Genomic DNA, 18,765 nt, shown 5'->3' with positions numbered 1-18,765 from the left:
TTGATCAAATTCTCGCTTATATTGCCCCCCGCCCCCGAATGATTTGTCACGAGTTTACCAAAGTATAAAACTCGATGGTATAGGCATGAAATAGTCTTCATTCATATACAAACGTCTCTCTTTAAACGCAAACCACTGGCATTTGAAACTTCTCCGCAAAAAACATGTCAATTTCAGATGGAAACTAATGACAACAACCTCTTGCTCAAAACACGTTTCTAGGCGATGGAACCGCCATCTTGCGGTGCCTTGCGAAACGCACAAGGGGAGATAAGTCTGCCACTAAGCTAAGTGGCCACCGACCCCCAATAGTTTTCCATAAGCGACAATGTTAACGTTTAGCCCTGTAGCTCAGCCCCAAGCATTCCGTGGCCAATAAACTTTAGGGCATACCTACCCCAGCCTGTCAGAAAGAAGCCATTAAAATCTTGACATAGGTTGACCGTCAAAATCTGGACCTTTCTATGCCGGCAGCTGGGAGGGGTGCCTAGCAACGCCAAGGGGACTTTAGTCGCAGCTTCATCACCACCAATCTCCTTGTGTCCTCTCGCCCAGAATTTCAAACTTTCATCAGAAGATAAACAGCGACGACGAGAAACGCAAACGAGAGGTCACCACCAGAGATTCACAGAGAAAACAAGATGATAGGAAGAGGACGAAAAAGTAGTAAGAGCTGTCTCTTGGAGCTCTACGGTTAGCAAAGGGAAATGCTGCTCCTTTGGTCGTTTTTGACACTTCAGGACGGTGTGTGCGATAAGCAGAATGCGTTAATGCGTTTTGTTCATCGAAAAACAATGACATGCTTTCCCCAATATATAAACCTATAGTAACAAAGATAAAATGTCAATGTCATCAGAAGGGAACCTGATTAATATTAATACTGGGGATTTTTAGAGGGATGGGTTCATTAGCTTCGAGCGGGTTTATTGAGGGAAGATTCTAATAAATGGGAAAGTTTTTTGGTTAGATTAGTACCTAATAATGTAAAACATGGAAGTGGACTATCCTTTGTGACCGTTCCTGAGCTGTCCCTCTTGAACTCGAGTATGTGTAGAAATTAAAAGTAATTTAGCCACTTCATGTTGTAAACCTACTGTCAGTAGGTGTGAACGAGGGTGAGAAACAAAGGCCTGTATAAAAAAAGTAGATATCTCTACAGCTTGCCAAATGATTCTCACGTCTGACATAAAAAGAAAATTCCCAGACAGGAGTTCCCAAACACAGGAAGCTGAATAGGGCTTGTGTAATGAGGGGGGGGGGGGGGTGGTAGGGGGTGTTAGGGGGGAAATGGTCATTTTAAATTGGCTTGTTAAGGTTTCAGGTGTAGTAGACTTTTTCTTAGATTTCCTTGAGGAGAAAATCAAAAGATCATACATTGCATTTAACTCAGCGGGTGTGTGTGTGGGGGGGGGGGGTGCTCTAAATTGGAAAATGCACGGACGTAGGCTTACATCACAGTATGAAAAGATGCTACTTTTCCAGCGCATATTTTGTGTTTGAACCTGTTTTCGTTAAATACAAATTCTCTAATTGCTACAGTAAACGTGACTGTAACGGCAACAGGTGTTTACGATGATACTGGTATCAGAAAACTTGTCATCTGCTGTGGTATGTAGAAACGCAGCAGAACTTGGACACAGACCCCCATTACAACTTCCATTTTTTTCGGGAGGGAATGTAATCACAAATGTAATTCTGTGTATTTTAAGGTGTAAAGTCTTTTTTTGCTGCCAGCCTGCCGTTTCTGGTGTACAGGTGCATGATTGGCATCGAAATGATGGAAATTGTCTAAGATCCGTTAATTGACAGATTCCGACATCTCGCCAAATTTGGTGAGCAAGCCCTGATGAGATTTACTGTGCTTTATTTCTAATTTCTATGTTACCTTCAGCCTTAGAAATATGGACCGCCATGACCAAAAGATGGCTGATCTTCAACTGGCACCTTTAGCAGACAGAAATCATGCGCTGCATGGCCACCAGTATTACAAGTTCAGCAATAACAATATTTTAATTGCTATTCCTTGAACCACTATTAAATATTATTTGGCAGTCAGTGCCATTTTCCGGATGAATATAGAATGATTGAAATTATTTAAGTATAGGCTCCTCCATATCATCATAAATGGACTATAGCTGAAATATAGATTGGCGATTTAAGACAGATAATTAGTAGTTCGTCCAGAAATTATATTGTCTTTCTGACATATGTCCCAAGAGATCCGTTAGCCTGGAGATAGAATTGATTTACAGCATAGCTAAAGGATCTGATATGATAAGGCGGGGAATCGACCACAGTGCAAGAAACTGTGCACGTCAAGAAGCGAAACTGAATATAGCTGTGATTGACAGCTGTTGACACATTCGTACGGCTATTTCTGTTTTCAGTTTTGTTTTACTTTTCATTTCCTGTTATATGGAGAGCATGCATTGAAGCAATGTATTGGTCATAAAATCAAAAAATGGTAGCCTGCTCCAGTTACACTGAAATATCTTTCTTTTTTATTTTTTTGGCATTATACTCTGTAGAGTGGGGGAAATCACTACACCAGAAATGTAACTTTCTAAAAACTTCTTGAGGACGCAAAAATCAATTAAATACATATATGTAAACAAATGTTGAGATTTATCCGCTACACATAACCTGTTTATGTTCACGTGTGCTCTCAACCAGGATTCACGTATGATTTCGTTATAGTTGCCACACGTTATCTAATACCATGGCTTAACCAATCTAATTCATGACGATCTACCGGGCCCGCTAACACAGTTGGCAGAGCGACCCCTTCGGGAGGAGTAGATCTAGGGTCAGTCCTGGATCGAGTCACACCAAAACTTTAAAAGAGGAAGTTGTAGCTTCCTCGCTTGGTGTTTAGCATGAAGGGGAAAGCGCAACAATTGGTTGACCCGTATCAGTATAATGGCTCGAGCGGTGCGGCTTACTTGACTTCGGTAATGAGTCTCAGTGAAGCAGGACTAGATGAAAGAGCGGTGGAAAACCGTCCTGCAACAAGGAGGCACATTTCATGCATTCTAACGATTTCTTCGTCGTCATATGGTAAAAAATTGGTAAGTACAACGTTAAACCCCAAGCACTCACTCACTCTAATTCATGACAACACTTATTTAATGCCTACATCCTTACTAACACAAAATGTATGCTGCCAAGAAAAAATCCTCACAAAGAACTCCTCATGAAGGTGCAACCTTCGTGGTTCACTGTACTATGAAGGATGCATGACAGACTATGGCAGAAATACGGAGTTTAAACTTGTCAAAATATAACAAAACTTATCACATTATAAAGTTTATTTTTTACATATGGAGACAAATGTTAACCAAAATGAAAATTTGACAGCACGTAGAAATACACATATGAAATATTCAGTAAAGATACTGTAAATTAAAGATGCAGTGCCTCGTTTGAATTAAACAAGTTTCTCTTTTGTGGTTATATAACTTTTAAGGGCAATTCGACCAAGTTTTATACTTCTGATGTGGAAATTTACAGAATTATGCTGGGATTTTGAAATTTGCTCTTTCCCTTTTCGTAGGGCCTACCTCTCTGGGCCGATTCTCCGCCTTACCATACCAGGTCCTTTGTGTTTAACAGAGGTAACAACACCGACGTACGGGCAAAAGATGAATAATGATGGCAATATATGTATAAACTGTGTATAGGGCACACTGCTTTAAAGAGGTTCAAACCATGGGGCCTCTTGGACTGGAATATTGTGACTATTAGTCGCATAGTCAGAAATTCCGTTTACCCGACACACGTAAAAGGACCAGTTACAAAAGATTCGCGATCAAAAATAGGCAGCGTTTTTCATTTTTTTTTTCAGAAATACCAGTCTACCATGACATTTGCGACAACAGATCACATCTAAGAACGGGTCAGATAGAGTAGGCCTATGCAGTAGACAATGAATGTACATGTGTACACATCTGACCCAAGGAGGGGTCAACAGCTAAAGGTGTACAGGTACATAGATCGTCTTTTCAACTCCTCAGAGCTATAAATTCCTGTACATCATACTACCGTCGTCTCATATAGCCATCAGAGGATAACGGTTCCTGCTGTGAACATCTGTACAGTAGATCTGTACATGTGAATGCATTTGATATATTCCTTGTATAAATTCTGATACAGCTTCATTATACATTATATAGGCAAATAATTACCTGTACGCGGAGTGGATTTATGCTGACAAGAATGGACAGATATTCCAGTGGTGGACAACGGTGGTACGTATAGACCTATGCCAACACAGAGAGCCCCAGATTAGTTCAATAACTTCTTTATTTTAGATCTTTTTTGATGAAATGAAAATAAGGATTTATATTGCTCAGGACTTTACGTCGTTCACTAAAACTTTACATCATTTGTGAAGTGAATGAACCGGCATTAGCGTAAATTGTTTTACATATCAGGAGTCAACACTCATGTAATTCTGTAAGCTAAGTTTATTTTGACCTTTGTCTTAAATTTCACGGCGTTATCGCATTGGAATGCAGAAAGTATATATAATTTCTATATGAAAACAAAATGCTTTGTAAGAAGCTGTATACACATAGAACAGAATCGATTCTACCTGTTTGTAGGACCAGTGCAAGTATGTCCTGTACTATATAGATTTTCATTTTACACAAAGCTGTGTTTCTTGAATTAGTTAAGTTTCTAGGTTATAATTAGTGGGAAAACATCGGCCAGTATGAATGCATTACATATCGTACTATATACACACTGTATACATGTTGGGTCTAGTTGAACTAAACGTTACCATTTAAAGCGGACTCGTTCCTCAAAGAAGTTCCGCTTGATCAGCTACAAATGTGGTTTTAAAGGACGGTATAATTACCTGAAGCCTCGCTTTGTTGAAATGGCATAGACAAATACTTTACATCAGCGTGAGAGATGTTTTTTTCATTTACACCATTCATTTATATATATAAATGTAGTTCAGTCAACGCCTGGTCGGAAAATAAACCCTGAAGGATACACTATGCTTTGTAGAGTTGAGGGAGTCCACACTTTACAAGGTTTGTCATATGTTTGTTCATCTACATTGTTATTGCTGATATATTTCACAACTTCGGCTTATAAATGTTAGATGAGGTGTCTTTGTCATAGTTAATCCCCTGTATAGGGTATCAATGCACCGTGCCGTCATGGTTTGATTGATGCTTTTGTAAGATTCTGATCATCACATACATGCACAGAACCTGGCGTGAAATTCAATGCATATACTGGTGTAGGGCTCCATGTCAAGTTACAAATAAAATCATTAAACACAGCCTGGTCCCCTGTAACTAAAGCATACTCTGCGCGACACCAAGACAGGATTGATCATTAATTGTTGTATTACACAGTAATATTATACTGCCTATACATATACATGAAGGAGCTATATCCCGTTTCGGTATTCAACCTGCACAAAACAGATGGTAATACAGATAAAAACTGTTGAGTTAATTATATAAGAACTGTTTCGATAGGTTTCAGGCAATAACTTGGGACACGCTTAGTGCGGTAAGTAATATATAGTTAATGTGTGCATTTGGGTCCGTACTTTTTGTACTGAAACATGTATAGAATCGGGGGCCTCCGTGGCTCTTTTGGTTAGCGCGCTAGCTCAGTGTAATGAAGCCTCTCACCAATGCGGTCACCAAAACTGATAACATTATAAAGTTTTGTAAGACAAATGTTATCCAATACGAAACTTTGACAGCACACAGATATTTAAATTTGATGATTTCATTAAAACATTTCTCTTGTCTCTGGTTAGCGTCGATCTCCATACACTAAATTAACTACACAGTTTCTTGTTTGAACCAGAAATTGGTGTGTTTGATCGAGATTGCATTTTTGGCGGCTAATTAATAAGCATCCATCTGTTTAATGGCCGTATAACTTCGACCAAGTTTTATACTTCTGATTCGTAAATTTACAGAATTGTAATGGGATTTTGAAATTCGCAAATTCTTGTCGTCTCCCTGGGGTCGATTCTCCGCCTTGACGTACCAGAACCTTTCCTGTCTATTGTGGCATATTGGTAAGCCTAATCTGTGTTGTCAGCATATCCCAAAACATAATCTTTGCATTGCATTTGTTGAGACGGCGACACATATTCAGTCACGAAATCCCAGTGAAGTGTCGTGTCACATTCTCAATGATTCGACATTTGAACTGCACGATTTTACTTTTTATTAATCAGGATTGGGTCGCACACACAACTTGTCCACTAAAATGTATGCTCTTTTCCCCTACTTTGTGAAGTATTTAATTATCGCGTGGATCTAACTTTCGCATGGAACTAATTTTCGCGAATTTCGCGGTCAATAATTTATCGCGAAACGCAATTCCAGCGAAAAAAATCCAATATTGAATCATATACTACAGGTAGTAGTAATAATGAAGTGAAATCTTTGCCAGGGTGTCCAGAGTTGCGCCAAGAAATCCCGACGCTAATTTTTTTAACAACAGGGAAGAGAAATATGGTTTAAATATATACAAACTCTGGTGCTATGGCTTGGTGGGTATGAAACAAAGTGGGAGCTTAATCCTTTTTAGTTTGATCAATCTTTGCTATACCGGTAAAGTGAAAGAAAAGTAGGTACCAGCACGTGCTGGCTTGTGGTGAATGTCGCTCTGATGCACGCTATCTCATTGGCTGTGTCTTGCCTGTGGTCCAATGAGTGAGCTTCTAACAAACTGTGAATTGTGTACAACAACACAATGGCCGTTGACAGCTACGGCAATCTTTGCTGCTACAAAGGACGATTAAAACTGAAAACAATTCAAAACTTACTGTGTTGCTTGATGAAGAATGAGTGATTGGCTCCGATAATGGTGAATTCATATGCTGAATATTCATATGTTCATATTGGGTTGAACTGCTCAAAAGGTGACAGGTCAGTTTGCCAGGTGTTTAAAAGTGCTCATCAATGATTCGAAAGAAGTGACACCTGTTTGAGTACTACTTTCGGTATGTGCGAAAGCAATCTTCTTACGTCGTGATAATCCATGCCCCATGGTTTTAATCTCTGACCCAGATCACGAGGATTAGCGACACCTCAGGAAACAAAGGAGGATTAAAGCCATCCATGTCAATACCTGTTTACGTGCTTTAATCATTCCGGTCATATTATATCTTGGAAAAGTTTAAGATTTTAAGATCTGTTTTTTAGTATTCTCTTCAATACGCGAAAATTAATTCCCGCGAACATATTTTTAGAAAAAATCTGCGAAAATAAATTCCAGCGAATAATAAGTATTTTACAGCTACATTATTCTACATTATTCGTCAAGATAAAAATGAAATTGTGACCTAAACAGTTGAAATAAATTCTGCCTGTATTAGGTTAGGGGTTTGAAAGTCCCTTTACCACCAAAGACTTGTCCAAAAGATGGTCACCAAAACGGCATAATCTCGGCGATACATTTTTCTAATCCGAAGCTGGGTAGGCTGCCTACGTCACAAATCTTGTTAGTGTGCAGCACTGGAGGTTTTAACCCAGGATTCCTTTTCTCCATTGTCGGTCAATCCGCGTTAAGTCTCACTATCCATGCGATCGATGGATGGATGGATGGATGGATGGATGGATCGATGGATGGATGGATGGGTAGGTTGCTGAACACCTTCCCACGTATAATCATATTTTTTCAACACAGTTGTAATGAAAACTGTCTGACATTGAAGTGTGTAGGCTTTTCTCACTTGCTTCATCTTTTTTTTTAACAATATAGTACAGTCAGGGAGAAGACATATCTCAGGTTATTAACAATGTAAAGGTACAACGTTGTTCCTTTTGTCACGTATGCCGCTGAATTTACGTTATCGTTTGTGGCGTTGGGATGTATTCGCAACAACACTGGCACTGAAACACAGTAACATTAAATACATAGCAGCTGTACAGTAAAGACCTGCTGTACTTTTGCTTTATAGCTTTGGCCTCTTGACGCCTATTGAGTGCTTCAGGGTTGTTAATAGTTGCATGTAGGCTACACGTAATTCAAAAGAACTCCAAACACCATTTGTTTGTGCTAACCGAACAACATGTACTTGAATCCCTGTTGAGGTTTATATATATATATATATGCATGTAAAGCAGTCATTCGAGACACAACTTTTGACAGACAGATTAGTCTGTCTGATACGGATATTCGGGTATTAGGCTTAGCCTTTGTGAGCTAGTTGTTAAGCGTTGTTATATATCCAGCAGCCATGAAAACATTATGACTTTGACTTCACACTCGTGTATTGCCTCGTGTATCCTTCAACAGGCACCACGTTTTCAAACTCGTGCAGGCATTCTTCTATTACATTGTCAAAACTCAGACTTCTCCGACCAGTGTGCTCAAAGTTATATGCCACTGCCTCGTCCACCATGCATACCGAGAAGTTTTCTCAGCTACAAGTAAGTGGGCTGTTTGGGTGTACAACGCACCATATTTCTCACGGTCAAACGTTTATCTCAGTAAAGACCTTTCGATTATCGCTAAAACACAAAATATAATTAACAAAAAAAAAAAAAAAAAAAAAAAACTTGAGCATACCTCTTTTATACGGAAGCCAATATGTGCAAAACATATAAACATTCTCCAAAACTAAATCTGGTATTTACGAGAAAGTATTTCGTAATTACGAAACGATAAAACCTTTATACTTACCGGGTACGGGAACTGTGTATCTTTCAAAAGTTGCAGGGTTTCGCATTTGACTGCATCATTTGAGTTAGAGGAACTACTCGGAAAGTCCAAATATCTGAGGATGATTGTCTGAGTGGTGTATCGAGAGATGCGACCGAATTAAAACCACATCTTTATATCTGTCTTTTGGTTTTAGAGAGAAGTTAATAGTTCATCATCTGGTAGTGACAGCGAAATCATGGAGCCGTCTCCAACCAGTCAGGACATAAACCACATGGCTTTCTTTGTGAAAGTGCAGCGAGAATCGGCGAGGGCCAGAGCGTCATTCCTGGCAGAGACAGATAGCGATGGGCACCACTTTTCCGAAATAGACAGTCCATGCGAACAAGAAACACCGCAGAAAAGTAACCGTAAGTCGGACACCTCACCTGTATTTATTATGCAGTGTAACCTTACACTGATAAATGTAATTTCTCATGAAGGTGAAACGTATTTTCATTGTGACGACGATCGTTTATCATTGATTGTAGTGTATAGTGTGAAAGAAAATCTCACAAAAGTGTATGGACCTTAGACTTAATTGCCATTACGAAATTCTGTTTGGCACTCAGGATAACGGGCATATACCAGGCTTTAGTCGCTGCTGTTATACGGGCACTACGGGGTGTGCATCAAGTCTGGTGTCTGGTCTGGTGGTACGTGATGTTTGGTGTTGGTTGTCCCGGTATCACTGGCACATCCTGTCTGTTGTCTGCCCATGCCCGGTATACTGTGACAGGGTGGTGTATATCTTCTGGTGTTTGATCGGACGATATCAGGATACTGTGGCTGGATGGAACATCATGTCTGTTGTATGCTGGACATGGTGTCGGTATACTGGGCCGGGTGGTGCATCATGTCTGTCCGGCACGGTATCGGTATACTCTGACTGTGTGGCACGTCATGTGGTACGTACATCATGACTGATGTCTGGTCGGCCGGCTCAGAGCACTGTGACTCAGTGGCGTGTCATGTCTAGTGTCTGTTCATCTTGTAACTGAGTGGGGCTTCATGTCTGGTGTCAGGTCAGCCTGGTGTCAGGTCAGCCTGGTGTCAGTACATTGTGACTGAGTGGCACGTCATGTTTGGTGTCTAGTTAGCTTGGTGTCAGTACACTGTGACTGAGTGGCACGTCATGTCTGGTCCAATACAGGCCTTTTTCTATATGTTCTGCAAAATAAAACGGTGAGCAGTAACACTTGTGCTTTCCCACAAAAGTCACTTGCCATGGGGAATGCGACTACATGTAGTTAAGCTGAAAGGTTTTGGTAATGATTCGTGGCTCCGAATTGGACACGGTGCCTTTTACAATCGAGACGGATGCCATGCAGTCACTCAGTCAGGAATCTAGGAATATATCACCCAAGCAAATCCCGCCGCCCTTGTGGGTTTTTAAAGAAACAGTTGCTGTGGAAATCTCTTCTGACACCCAGCAAACTAAATGAGAAAAAGTGTCATCCCTTGTGTCAGCACAGGCGGGTATCATTTCTGGTAACTGCGTCATGATAATTCACAAAAAAAATACAAATCAATTCAGCAGTCATTCAACGAAGGTCTAATCCTGTACACACTTTCTTTGTTCCTTCATTAAGTCGGTGCACGTAATCTCCCGACGGACCCCGGCCAGATCACCCGCGAAGTGTACATGCAAACCTGCCAGACGTTAAGGGTTATCCCCCTTACTGAGGTCTCTAGACAATTTGGACGGGAGAAGCTCTGTCTGAAGCGCTCGATTCTCGGTGCGAGAGATGTCAAGGCCATTTCTAACGCTTTACGGGTGAGTTTCCAGACACTGCATTGAACCTAAACCTAAGTAATGCACCACATAGGTTTTACATGGTTTATCTTCATAGCAATCTATGCTATATCCATGAGTTTGTGGTTACGGTGTATCATCTCATCTAATGTTCTCGTTTATGGTTGGCTGTGCCAGGAAACTTCAATCATTTACTTCTCACTGTAGAATGAAAAATGTTTAAAATATCTGGATACCGGCATAACTATCAATATACCCTATGTCGGTATCACTGACTTAAGAGCCGACAGCTCTTATACCCGGACTAGGCGTACGGTATAGGTGTTCAGTGGATAATTTGGCACTTGGTTTTGCGACTTTGGAACAGCATTCTCCATTTTATAATTGCCGGCTCGTGTTTGCATACATGCATACTCACGTAAAACTAGGGGTTTAAACTTAGAACGTACTAGGTTAAGTTTTCACTTGCAATTTATTTGAACCAAATCTTTTTTTTTCTGTTTTAGAGGGATACATGTGCCAGGGTGCTGGATTTGTCTGGAATATTCATGGACAATAAGATGGTTCAGTACGTCTGCCTCATGCTTCTCGAAAACGTTTGCATCAAAGAATTGGTAAGAATGTATATATGTCCCTCTAGTACGAAAAGACTTCAAAGCATTGGCGGCGGTTTATAGTAACATCACTGCAGTTTGTCTTGCCATACCTAAGTTGTGATGGTTATTCAAAGAACCTTTGAGGGTAAACGGTTACTCGGCCAAAGTTAAGGTATGAAGACTCAGAAGACTGTAGGTTCCAGTGGAAATAATGTTTACATTGAAACAAATTGTAATTGTTCCGTAAGTATTGCATCCTGTAAAGCAAATATTGCATCCTGTAAAGCATATATTGCATCCTATGAAGCAAATATTGCATCCTGTAAAGCAGCATTCCTTTCTAGCATTGAGATGCAACGGTTGGATACCTTCACGTGCATGCATATATCTGGACACAGTGTCATAACTCAGCAAGGGTAGATTATCCTTCCGTTAGTGGGAAGGTCTGCCAGAAACCTGCGGATGGTCGTGGGTTTCCCCCCGGGCTCTGCCCGGTTTCCTCCCACCACAATGCTGGCCGTCGTCGTATAAGTGAAATATTCTTGAGTACGGTGTAAAACACCAGTGAAATAAATAAATAAATACATAAATAAATAAATAAATAAATAAATAAATAAATAAATAGATTATCCTTATTGTTCACAGTACCATAGTAATTGTGAAAGGGCTACGTTTTATAGTTAGGCGTTTCAATTTGTATTAATTTTTGCCAGAAAATTGCGGACAACCATATTGGAGGAGTTGGAAAGTAGAGAAAATATAAGGGCTATGTTTTCTAGTTATATATTTTAATTTTCATTGATTTTCGGCCAGAAAATTGCAAACAACCACTTGACAGGAGTTGGGATTAAGTGTTTGGCGGAGGCCATGAGGGAAAACAGCGTGATTACATCGCTGAATTTGTCAGGTAGGAATTGCTTCCAGTTCCAGAAAGAATCTACAATTCATGAATTAGACAATCACGTTGGACATAAATGAGTAGAGGCTGATTCTTTAGCACTCAGTGCTATCTAAACATATGTAACGACACACTGTAAATTTAAGCCACGGAGGCCCCCACACTGTAAATCAGACGTGGAGTATTTAAACATGTGTATACTGTATAGCTTTCCACAGAATAATTCCACATGTTTAGCTGATTTCACATGGTAAATGTGTGGAACCAATTTTGAGTGGCATTTTATGATTAAATACACCACACATGTTTAAAATGTGGAACTCACTGTTATCCAAGACGTCAAATTCACTCAACAATGTAGGCCTAAGCCGATCTCTCTTTGAGTGTGTCACGAGAATTATGTACATATGCATGCAATGGAAAATTTGCTTTCAAATTGTTCTTGTGCATCTCTTGTTCTAACTTTTCATAGAGGACAAAAATGCCAATAAATCTAACGTTTTAATATAAGTACACTAACACTTTTTCAGGGAACAATCTTCGAGACATTGACAGCGTACATGTTGCTGACATCATTCAGGTAAGTATCAGTTTTTACCGCCAAGGAAAACTTCCGAACAGAACAAATCACGTGTATTCGTCAGAAGTTAACAGGGGCAATGTACGAGATATCCACCAAACAGCCGCTCTAGTCAGCGCCTTTAGCCTAAGGATTTCATTTTACCAGACGAGACGAGTCCGAAAAGATGGTCAATTTGTCATGTGGGATAATCATTTGAAAACCGTTCACAGCAAACAGGCGATTCACGGACATGTCAGAAAGCCAATGTCTTTAGGTTGAAACTTTATAATTAGACATTTACGAAGTAAATTTTAACAGCCGAAAAAATGATGCGTTCTGTAGGAGCACTGATCAATTAACTAGGTTATATGTGAGACATACTGAAACAAAATGCAACTATAATAAATGAAAAGGTCATTTATTTGATTGGTCATTACCTGTTATGACTGTCAGAAAAAGACATATTAACTTCGACAACAAGCCCTCGTATTCTCTCAAGTATGTGGCCATTCCAAGAAAGCAGTGTTTTAAATTCAAGTCATTAATCCAAGATTCAAGATTTCAGTTCAAGATTAAACCTTCATTATAGCGCATAATTAAGTGAAGTATACAAGTACAAATTTGTATAGACCTATCCTAATATTGCACTTCTTGGCTGTTTTCAGTATTAATTTGCATCGTTCAAAATCGTTTTTCAAACTTACACTTAGGTCACAGTTGGCTTTGTGGTAATTTCCCCCAGAATCTTTGGTAAACTCTTCATTTCTATTTTTGACAGAACGGCACATCTTTAGATACTCTCAATCTCAGTCACAACGAATTTAGAGAAGATGCTGGGAAAATCATAGGGGACGTTCTAGGTGAGTCTGTTATATTGGAAAGGCATATTGCATAAATGGTGATACACATCACTGATCCGTCTTAATGTTTTGTGAATTTATTATAGATACAACCTATTGCTTACTTCATGTTTTTGTTGAGTCTGATGAACATCATGTAATTTGTTTTTATAAATACATATTACGATGTAAATGTGTCATTTCAGAAAATAACACTAATTTGAAGACGTTGGATTTAAGCTGGAATCACATTAGATGCCGAGGCGCAATTAACATAGCTAAATGTATACAGGTGAGTATACACTGCAAAATTTCGAGAGATTCTAATTAGGCCCAAACGACAACTAATGGTGAAGTTCGAAAGGCTTCAGGTGATATTCCAGCATGCAAATCGAATGCTTTAGTGGGGCACGTTTTAGGAAGCATTTGTAATATGTGCTGGAAGTAACATCTGTATAGCATTAAACAAGTATTCGTCAGCATAGCAAATGCGCACCACGCAGCGTCGGTAACTTTGAAATTTATGGCGCCTGGTGCATGCAGTGCGTAACTGTCGGCAGGTGGAACTGTCATGCCAGCGTATCACTTTAGTAAGTGTTTATACAATATACCATAACAGCGAGGGATACGAAAAGTGGGGAAAATGGGACAGTAAACGTCGAGTGTGTGGTGAGCATCGTTGATCGAGTAAGTCTACACACAACACCCAAACCAGGGTCACATGCTGGCCGAAAATTATCGGTTATTTTAATCGTGACCATCATATCTTAGAAAACTAGCTCCTCGTTTTGTCAAGAGTTGTATCACGTGCTTATCGGGGATTCTTTACTTATAAATCCGATAGCTGCTGAATAAGCGAAATACTCTTTAGAATATGTGCTAAGAGTACGAAGACCGAAAGACTATTGTGTGACCAGTTTTATGAATAAAGATAAAATGATTTCTAGATCTTGGAGAATCGTTAATTTAAGAAAGGAAATATTTCATGGGTGGTATATACAACCCCACTGTATATTATTTTTGTCCGTACGTGGGAAGTTCTGTTAGCAACCTGCGGATGGTCGTAGGTGCCCCCGGCCTCCATAATGCCCGTTTCCACCCACCATAATGCTGGCCGCTGTCGTATAAGTGAAATATTCTTGAGTACGGCGTAAAACACCAATGAAATAAATAAATAAACAAATATTATTCTTGTCTGTGTTTATACAGAAAAACTCCACTTTGACGACATTAAACTTAGGTTGGAACGGTTTCGCCTTTGGAGGGGCCCTAGCTATTGGTGAAGCGATGGAGAAGAACACAACGCTAACGGACCTTGACCTCTCGTGTAACCGCATTCATCCGCCAGCCTTAGTACAGCTGATGAAAGGTGTTGTGAAAAACAAAACTCTGATAAAGCTGAACGTAAGTGTGCGCCTTGAACTATTATTTATTTATACACGAGGATCATATTTTCACCAATTAATTTTAAAAAACAGACAACAATAACAAATGTAAGCAATTATTATTATGTAATTGTAAAGTGTAAACTGTTTTTTCAATGTCTAAAATGAATATCCATGTTTCATACCCGGTTAAAATAAACTGTCCCATATTATTTATGACCCTACATATAACGTTTTATTGGATCAGTAAGCCCCATACTAATCTCATAGATTTTTTTTGTCATAAGTGCATACAACAACAATATTTTATCTTTAATACTTTCATGTTCACAGTTAAGTCACAACCCAATCACGGTCCCATTTACTGGAGTACTTTTAGGTGCTATTCGTGATTCGCCAGAAATGGCGCTAACCTATCTCGATCTAGATGTAAGTATGCATTTGCATCCGAAAACATTTTGATTAGTTAATTTGTTGCACATTAATGATATAATTAATGATACTGTAGTTTTCAATTATATGTGATTGTGTTATAATAAATGCTGATTGTCTGTATACTAAGTCTGTTCATTGTCTGTTCATTGGGTTGCACTTTGTCTAAACATTATGGCATAATATTTACCAATTTTCTGTGGATTAGGATATAATATCTATCAATTGTCTATTCCACAAGCTATAATAGCCACCAATTACCTGTCAAATAAAGTATAATAGTTGTCAATTGTCTATTCCACAAGCTATTATAGCCACCAATTACCTGTCAAACAAAGTATGATGGTATCAATTGATAATTCCACAAGCTATAATAGCTACCAATTCCCTGTCAAACAAAGTATAATAGTTGTCAATTGTCTATTTCACAAGCTATAATAGCTACCAGGTACCAGTCAAAGTATAATTGTTATCAATTGACTATTTCACAAGCTATAATAGCCACCAATTGCCTGTCAAACAAAGTATAATAGTTATTAATTGGCTATTCCACAAGCTATAATAGCCACCAATTTCCTCTCAAACAAAGTATAATAGTTGCCAATTGTCTACTTCACAAGCTATAATAGCCACCAATTGCCTGTCAAACAAACTAACAATAGTTATTAATTGTCTATTCCACAAGCTATAATAGCTACCAATTGCCTGTCAAACAAAGTATAATAGTTGTCAGTTGTCTATTCCACAAGCTATAATAGCTACCAATTGCCTGTCAAACAAAGTATAATAGTTGTCAATTGTCTATTCCACAAGTTATAATAGCCACCAATTGCCTGTCAAACAAAGTATAATAGTTGTCAATTGTCTATTCCACAAGCTATAATAGCCACCAATTACCTGTCAAACAAAATATAATAGTTGCCAATTGTCTATTCCACAAGCTATAATAGCTACCAATTGCCTGTCAAACAAAGTATAATAGTTGCCAATTGTCTATTCCACAAGCTATAATAGCTACCAATTGCCTGTCAAACAAAGTATAATAGTTGTCAATTGTCTGTCCACCAGGGTTTTATAATTACCAGTTGTCGGCCCAACAAGATAGTTTCCAATTGCATGCACGTAAGAGAATAATACTCGTCAGTCGACCAAGGTAACATAGTCTTGCACATTATGGTAAAATAGTTACCATTTGTCTGTATTCCATGGTAAAAGTTACCAATTGTCTCTCCATCAGGGTTTGATTGTTGATGAAGAATTTCTGAGGATCCTGGACGTCATAGAATCCCGCAGGCTTTTCCGGGTTCGTTTCGAGGCGGCTCTGCCACTTAACCAGTTTAAACGGAACAGTGTACTGAGGGAGTTTGACAAGAAGGACGAAGTGTTTACGCTGGACCCAATAGAAATGTTGTATATGCTCAAAGAAAAAATGAGGGCAGTAGATTTCTTCCTGAAAATGGACAAAGAAAAGAATAACTTGGTAACTAAGGTGGAGCTTCATAAGCTGTTCAAGGTAAGCCCAAGAAGGACTGAGGACGTATTGATTATGCGTGATTTAGTAGTTAGTGTAGTTAAAATTGTGGTGCAAATTGACTATCGCTGATGAAAACACAATGTATTTAGCATCAAAGCACATCCAAATAATTTCTAGAAATTACATTAACCTCCCACCATAATGCTGGCCGTCGTATAAGTGAAATATTCCTGAGTACGGCGTAAAACACCAATCAAATAAATAACAAGTAAATCCAAGTCGAGAGACCCGGGACCCTGGTCGGGTGATACCAAAGACTTTAAAAATGGTATTTGTTGTTACCTTAGTCAGTTTGAATTCGGTATAACATTTCTTGCCTTTCACATCTAAAAATGGTTTTGGAAATTTTGGAATTACACATAAGCAAAATGATATCTGAAAATGTGCATAACCCATGCACGAGTCTTTTACAATGTACAAATGCTTTCTGTATTGCCTTTTATGCGTGAATTTGTGTTAACAGGAAGCTGGTATCCCTGTCACTTCGGCATCAGTAGACAAAGCTATGGACTTCATAGATTTTAAACGAGATGGTCGAATCGATCTAGAGTAAGTAGGCCTATTGCTAGTAATAACGAACACTGCCTTATAGGGAACCAATCGGGATTGATGGACCGCATAAAAAAAAGAAAATATGCATAAAATGAAGCAAATTGTTAGCAAAATAAATATGCAATTAATACCGGTAATCATAAACGTCCACGACGAATACAAAATGTGTCTAAATAGCATTATAATTCAGATATCATCCCAAATCGGCTCCAACTAAATGTTTTAAGATTTGATCTTCACTTTTTCGCTTCACGCTTTAGAAATGATCGCCTCAGTGGACCTAGGGGGGAGTCGTCATTCCTGGTATCTTCCAAATGGCGGTTTTAGTAAGGCAGATCTATAAATATGGTAGCACTTAGCTTGTCCTACACTAAAACAACCTTTTCGTTCAGTCCATTTAAACGACACTTTCATTTCTAAAGGGAATTTTTGGAAGCTGACAGAAAAATAAAGCGACATTCCAGGGCAAAGGCAGCCAAAAGGGCAGAGAAAGCTTCTCTTTCTGTTGAGAAAGAAAACAGATTTTCTCAAGCTTTCAAAGGGGCTGGTTTTAATGAGACTACCGGAAAAGTTGAGATTGGCGTTGATACTCAAGCCAAGGCGATGTTGGAGGCGGCCATGACCACTGAGAGTCCAGTACCTGACAATGTTAACCAGCAAACAAGAAATGGCCTGTTGAAACCTTTGTCCGCTAAGAGGCGAGCTAGCGTTGCGACTCTATATGGGATGGACCGAAGATCGTCAATCAGCGGTAATACGTTGTGGGGATGGACAACGCAGAAAGACGAGGATTGAGTCTTACAGTGGATGAAACTGGCACAGTGCTTGCTGCCTGTCATATGATGTCATACGGACACATTGCTGTAGGATTTGACAGTTTCCATAACTTGAAGAACGATGTGTTTTCAGTGGGTATTTCAAAATGTACAAAAGAATGTATACAAGGAATATGTCAGATAATACATGCACGCTCAACATTCAACAGTGGCTCGGTGGACGCTTCATGTGGTTCTGTAAACCATAGCCACGTGCATGTGACTGTGAAATTCAATGCAGTATGTGTAAAACTGCATGCTATGACAAGTATCAGAAAGTGTACATTTCAGGAGCCAATGGAATCATCACTGATCAAACTCGCATCATCAATGATGATCACAATTTTCCCCGTCTGCAAATTTCTCATCGAGAGTTTTGTGCATACTTCAACGTCTTTCGTTATGTTTTTAAGCAACAAAATTTCAGAAGAGTTCAGAACAAAATATTTGACTAAGATTTATCCATTTTGCCTACCAAAAGAGCAGGATACATAAGTCCACTGACCTTTCCCTCTTGTCAGTCAAGAAAAGTCGTGTGATGTGAATCAGTTGGTTGAGCATTGTACGAGCTGATTTGAGGCAGGACATTGGACGTATAGGAACAGCCTCTAAGCTGGCATGGGTCAGTTGGTTGGCGTTATTTTGAACGGATGGATCCTCCTGCAAGTTGATGTGAGTCAAATAGTCGGCATTGCTTTAACGTAT

The 18,765-nt window shown here is 39.2% G+C and overlaps 2 protein-coding genes across 2 annotated transcripts in view; one reads left to right on the top strand and one right to left on the bottom strand.

Moving 5' to 3' along the window:
- The window catches only part of LOC135474101 (dynein axonemal assembly factor 6-like), a 4,122-nt gene extending 3,918 nt beyond the window's left edge, over nucleotides 1-204 (bottom strand). The window contains exon 1 of the mRNA XM_064754105.1: nucleotides 59-204. The gene's annotated coding sequence lies outside the window, so the exon portion shown is untranslated. The remainder of the gene's footprint in view (nucleotides 1-58) is intronic.
- Nucleotides 1-18,765, top strand: part of LOC135474099 (leucine-rich repeat-containing protein 74A-like) — a 25,485-nt gene extending 6,720 nt beyond the window's left edge. Inside the window, exons 2-13 of the mRNA XM_064754100.1 lie at nucleotides 8,849-9,062; nucleotides 10,284-10,468; nucleotides 10,954-11,061; nucleotides 11,857-11,950; nucleotides 12,472-12,521; nucleotides 13,282-13,363; nucleotides 13,549-13,634; nucleotides 14,552-14,746; nucleotides 15,061-15,156; nucleotides 16,397-16,672; nucleotides 17,157-17,242; nucleotides 17,668-18,765. Coding sequence (XP_064610170.1) covers nucleotides 8,849-9,062; nucleotides 10,284-10,468; nucleotides 10,954-11,061; nucleotides 11,857-11,950; nucleotides 12,472-12,521; nucleotides 13,282-13,363; nucleotides 13,549-13,634; nucleotides 14,552-14,746; nucleotides 15,061-15,156; nucleotides 16,397-16,672; nucleotides 17,157-17,242; nucleotides 17,668-18,040 — 1,845 coding nt within the window. The 3' untranslated portion in view covers nucleotides 18,041-18,765. The remainder of the gene's footprint in view (nucleotides 1-8,848; nucleotides 9,063-10,283; nucleotides 10,469-10,953; nucleotides 11,062-11,856; nucleotides 11,951-12,471; nucleotides 12,522-13,281; nucleotides 13,364-13,548; nucleotides 13,635-14,551; nucleotides 14,747-15,060; nucleotides 15,157-16,396; nucleotides 16,673-17,156; nucleotides 17,243-17,667) is intronic.

The sequence above is a fragment of the Liolophura sinensis genome, chromosome 8, assembly GCF_032854445.1.
Source record: "Liolophura sinensis isolate JHLJ2023 chromosome 8, CUHK_Ljap_v2, whole genome shotgun sequence".
Classification (NCBI taxonomy): domain Eukaryota; kingdom Metazoa; phylum Mollusca; class Polyplacophora; order Chitonida; family Chitonidae; genus Liolophura; species Liolophura sinensis.
This window is presented reverse-complemented; position numbering and strand designations above follow the sequence as displayed.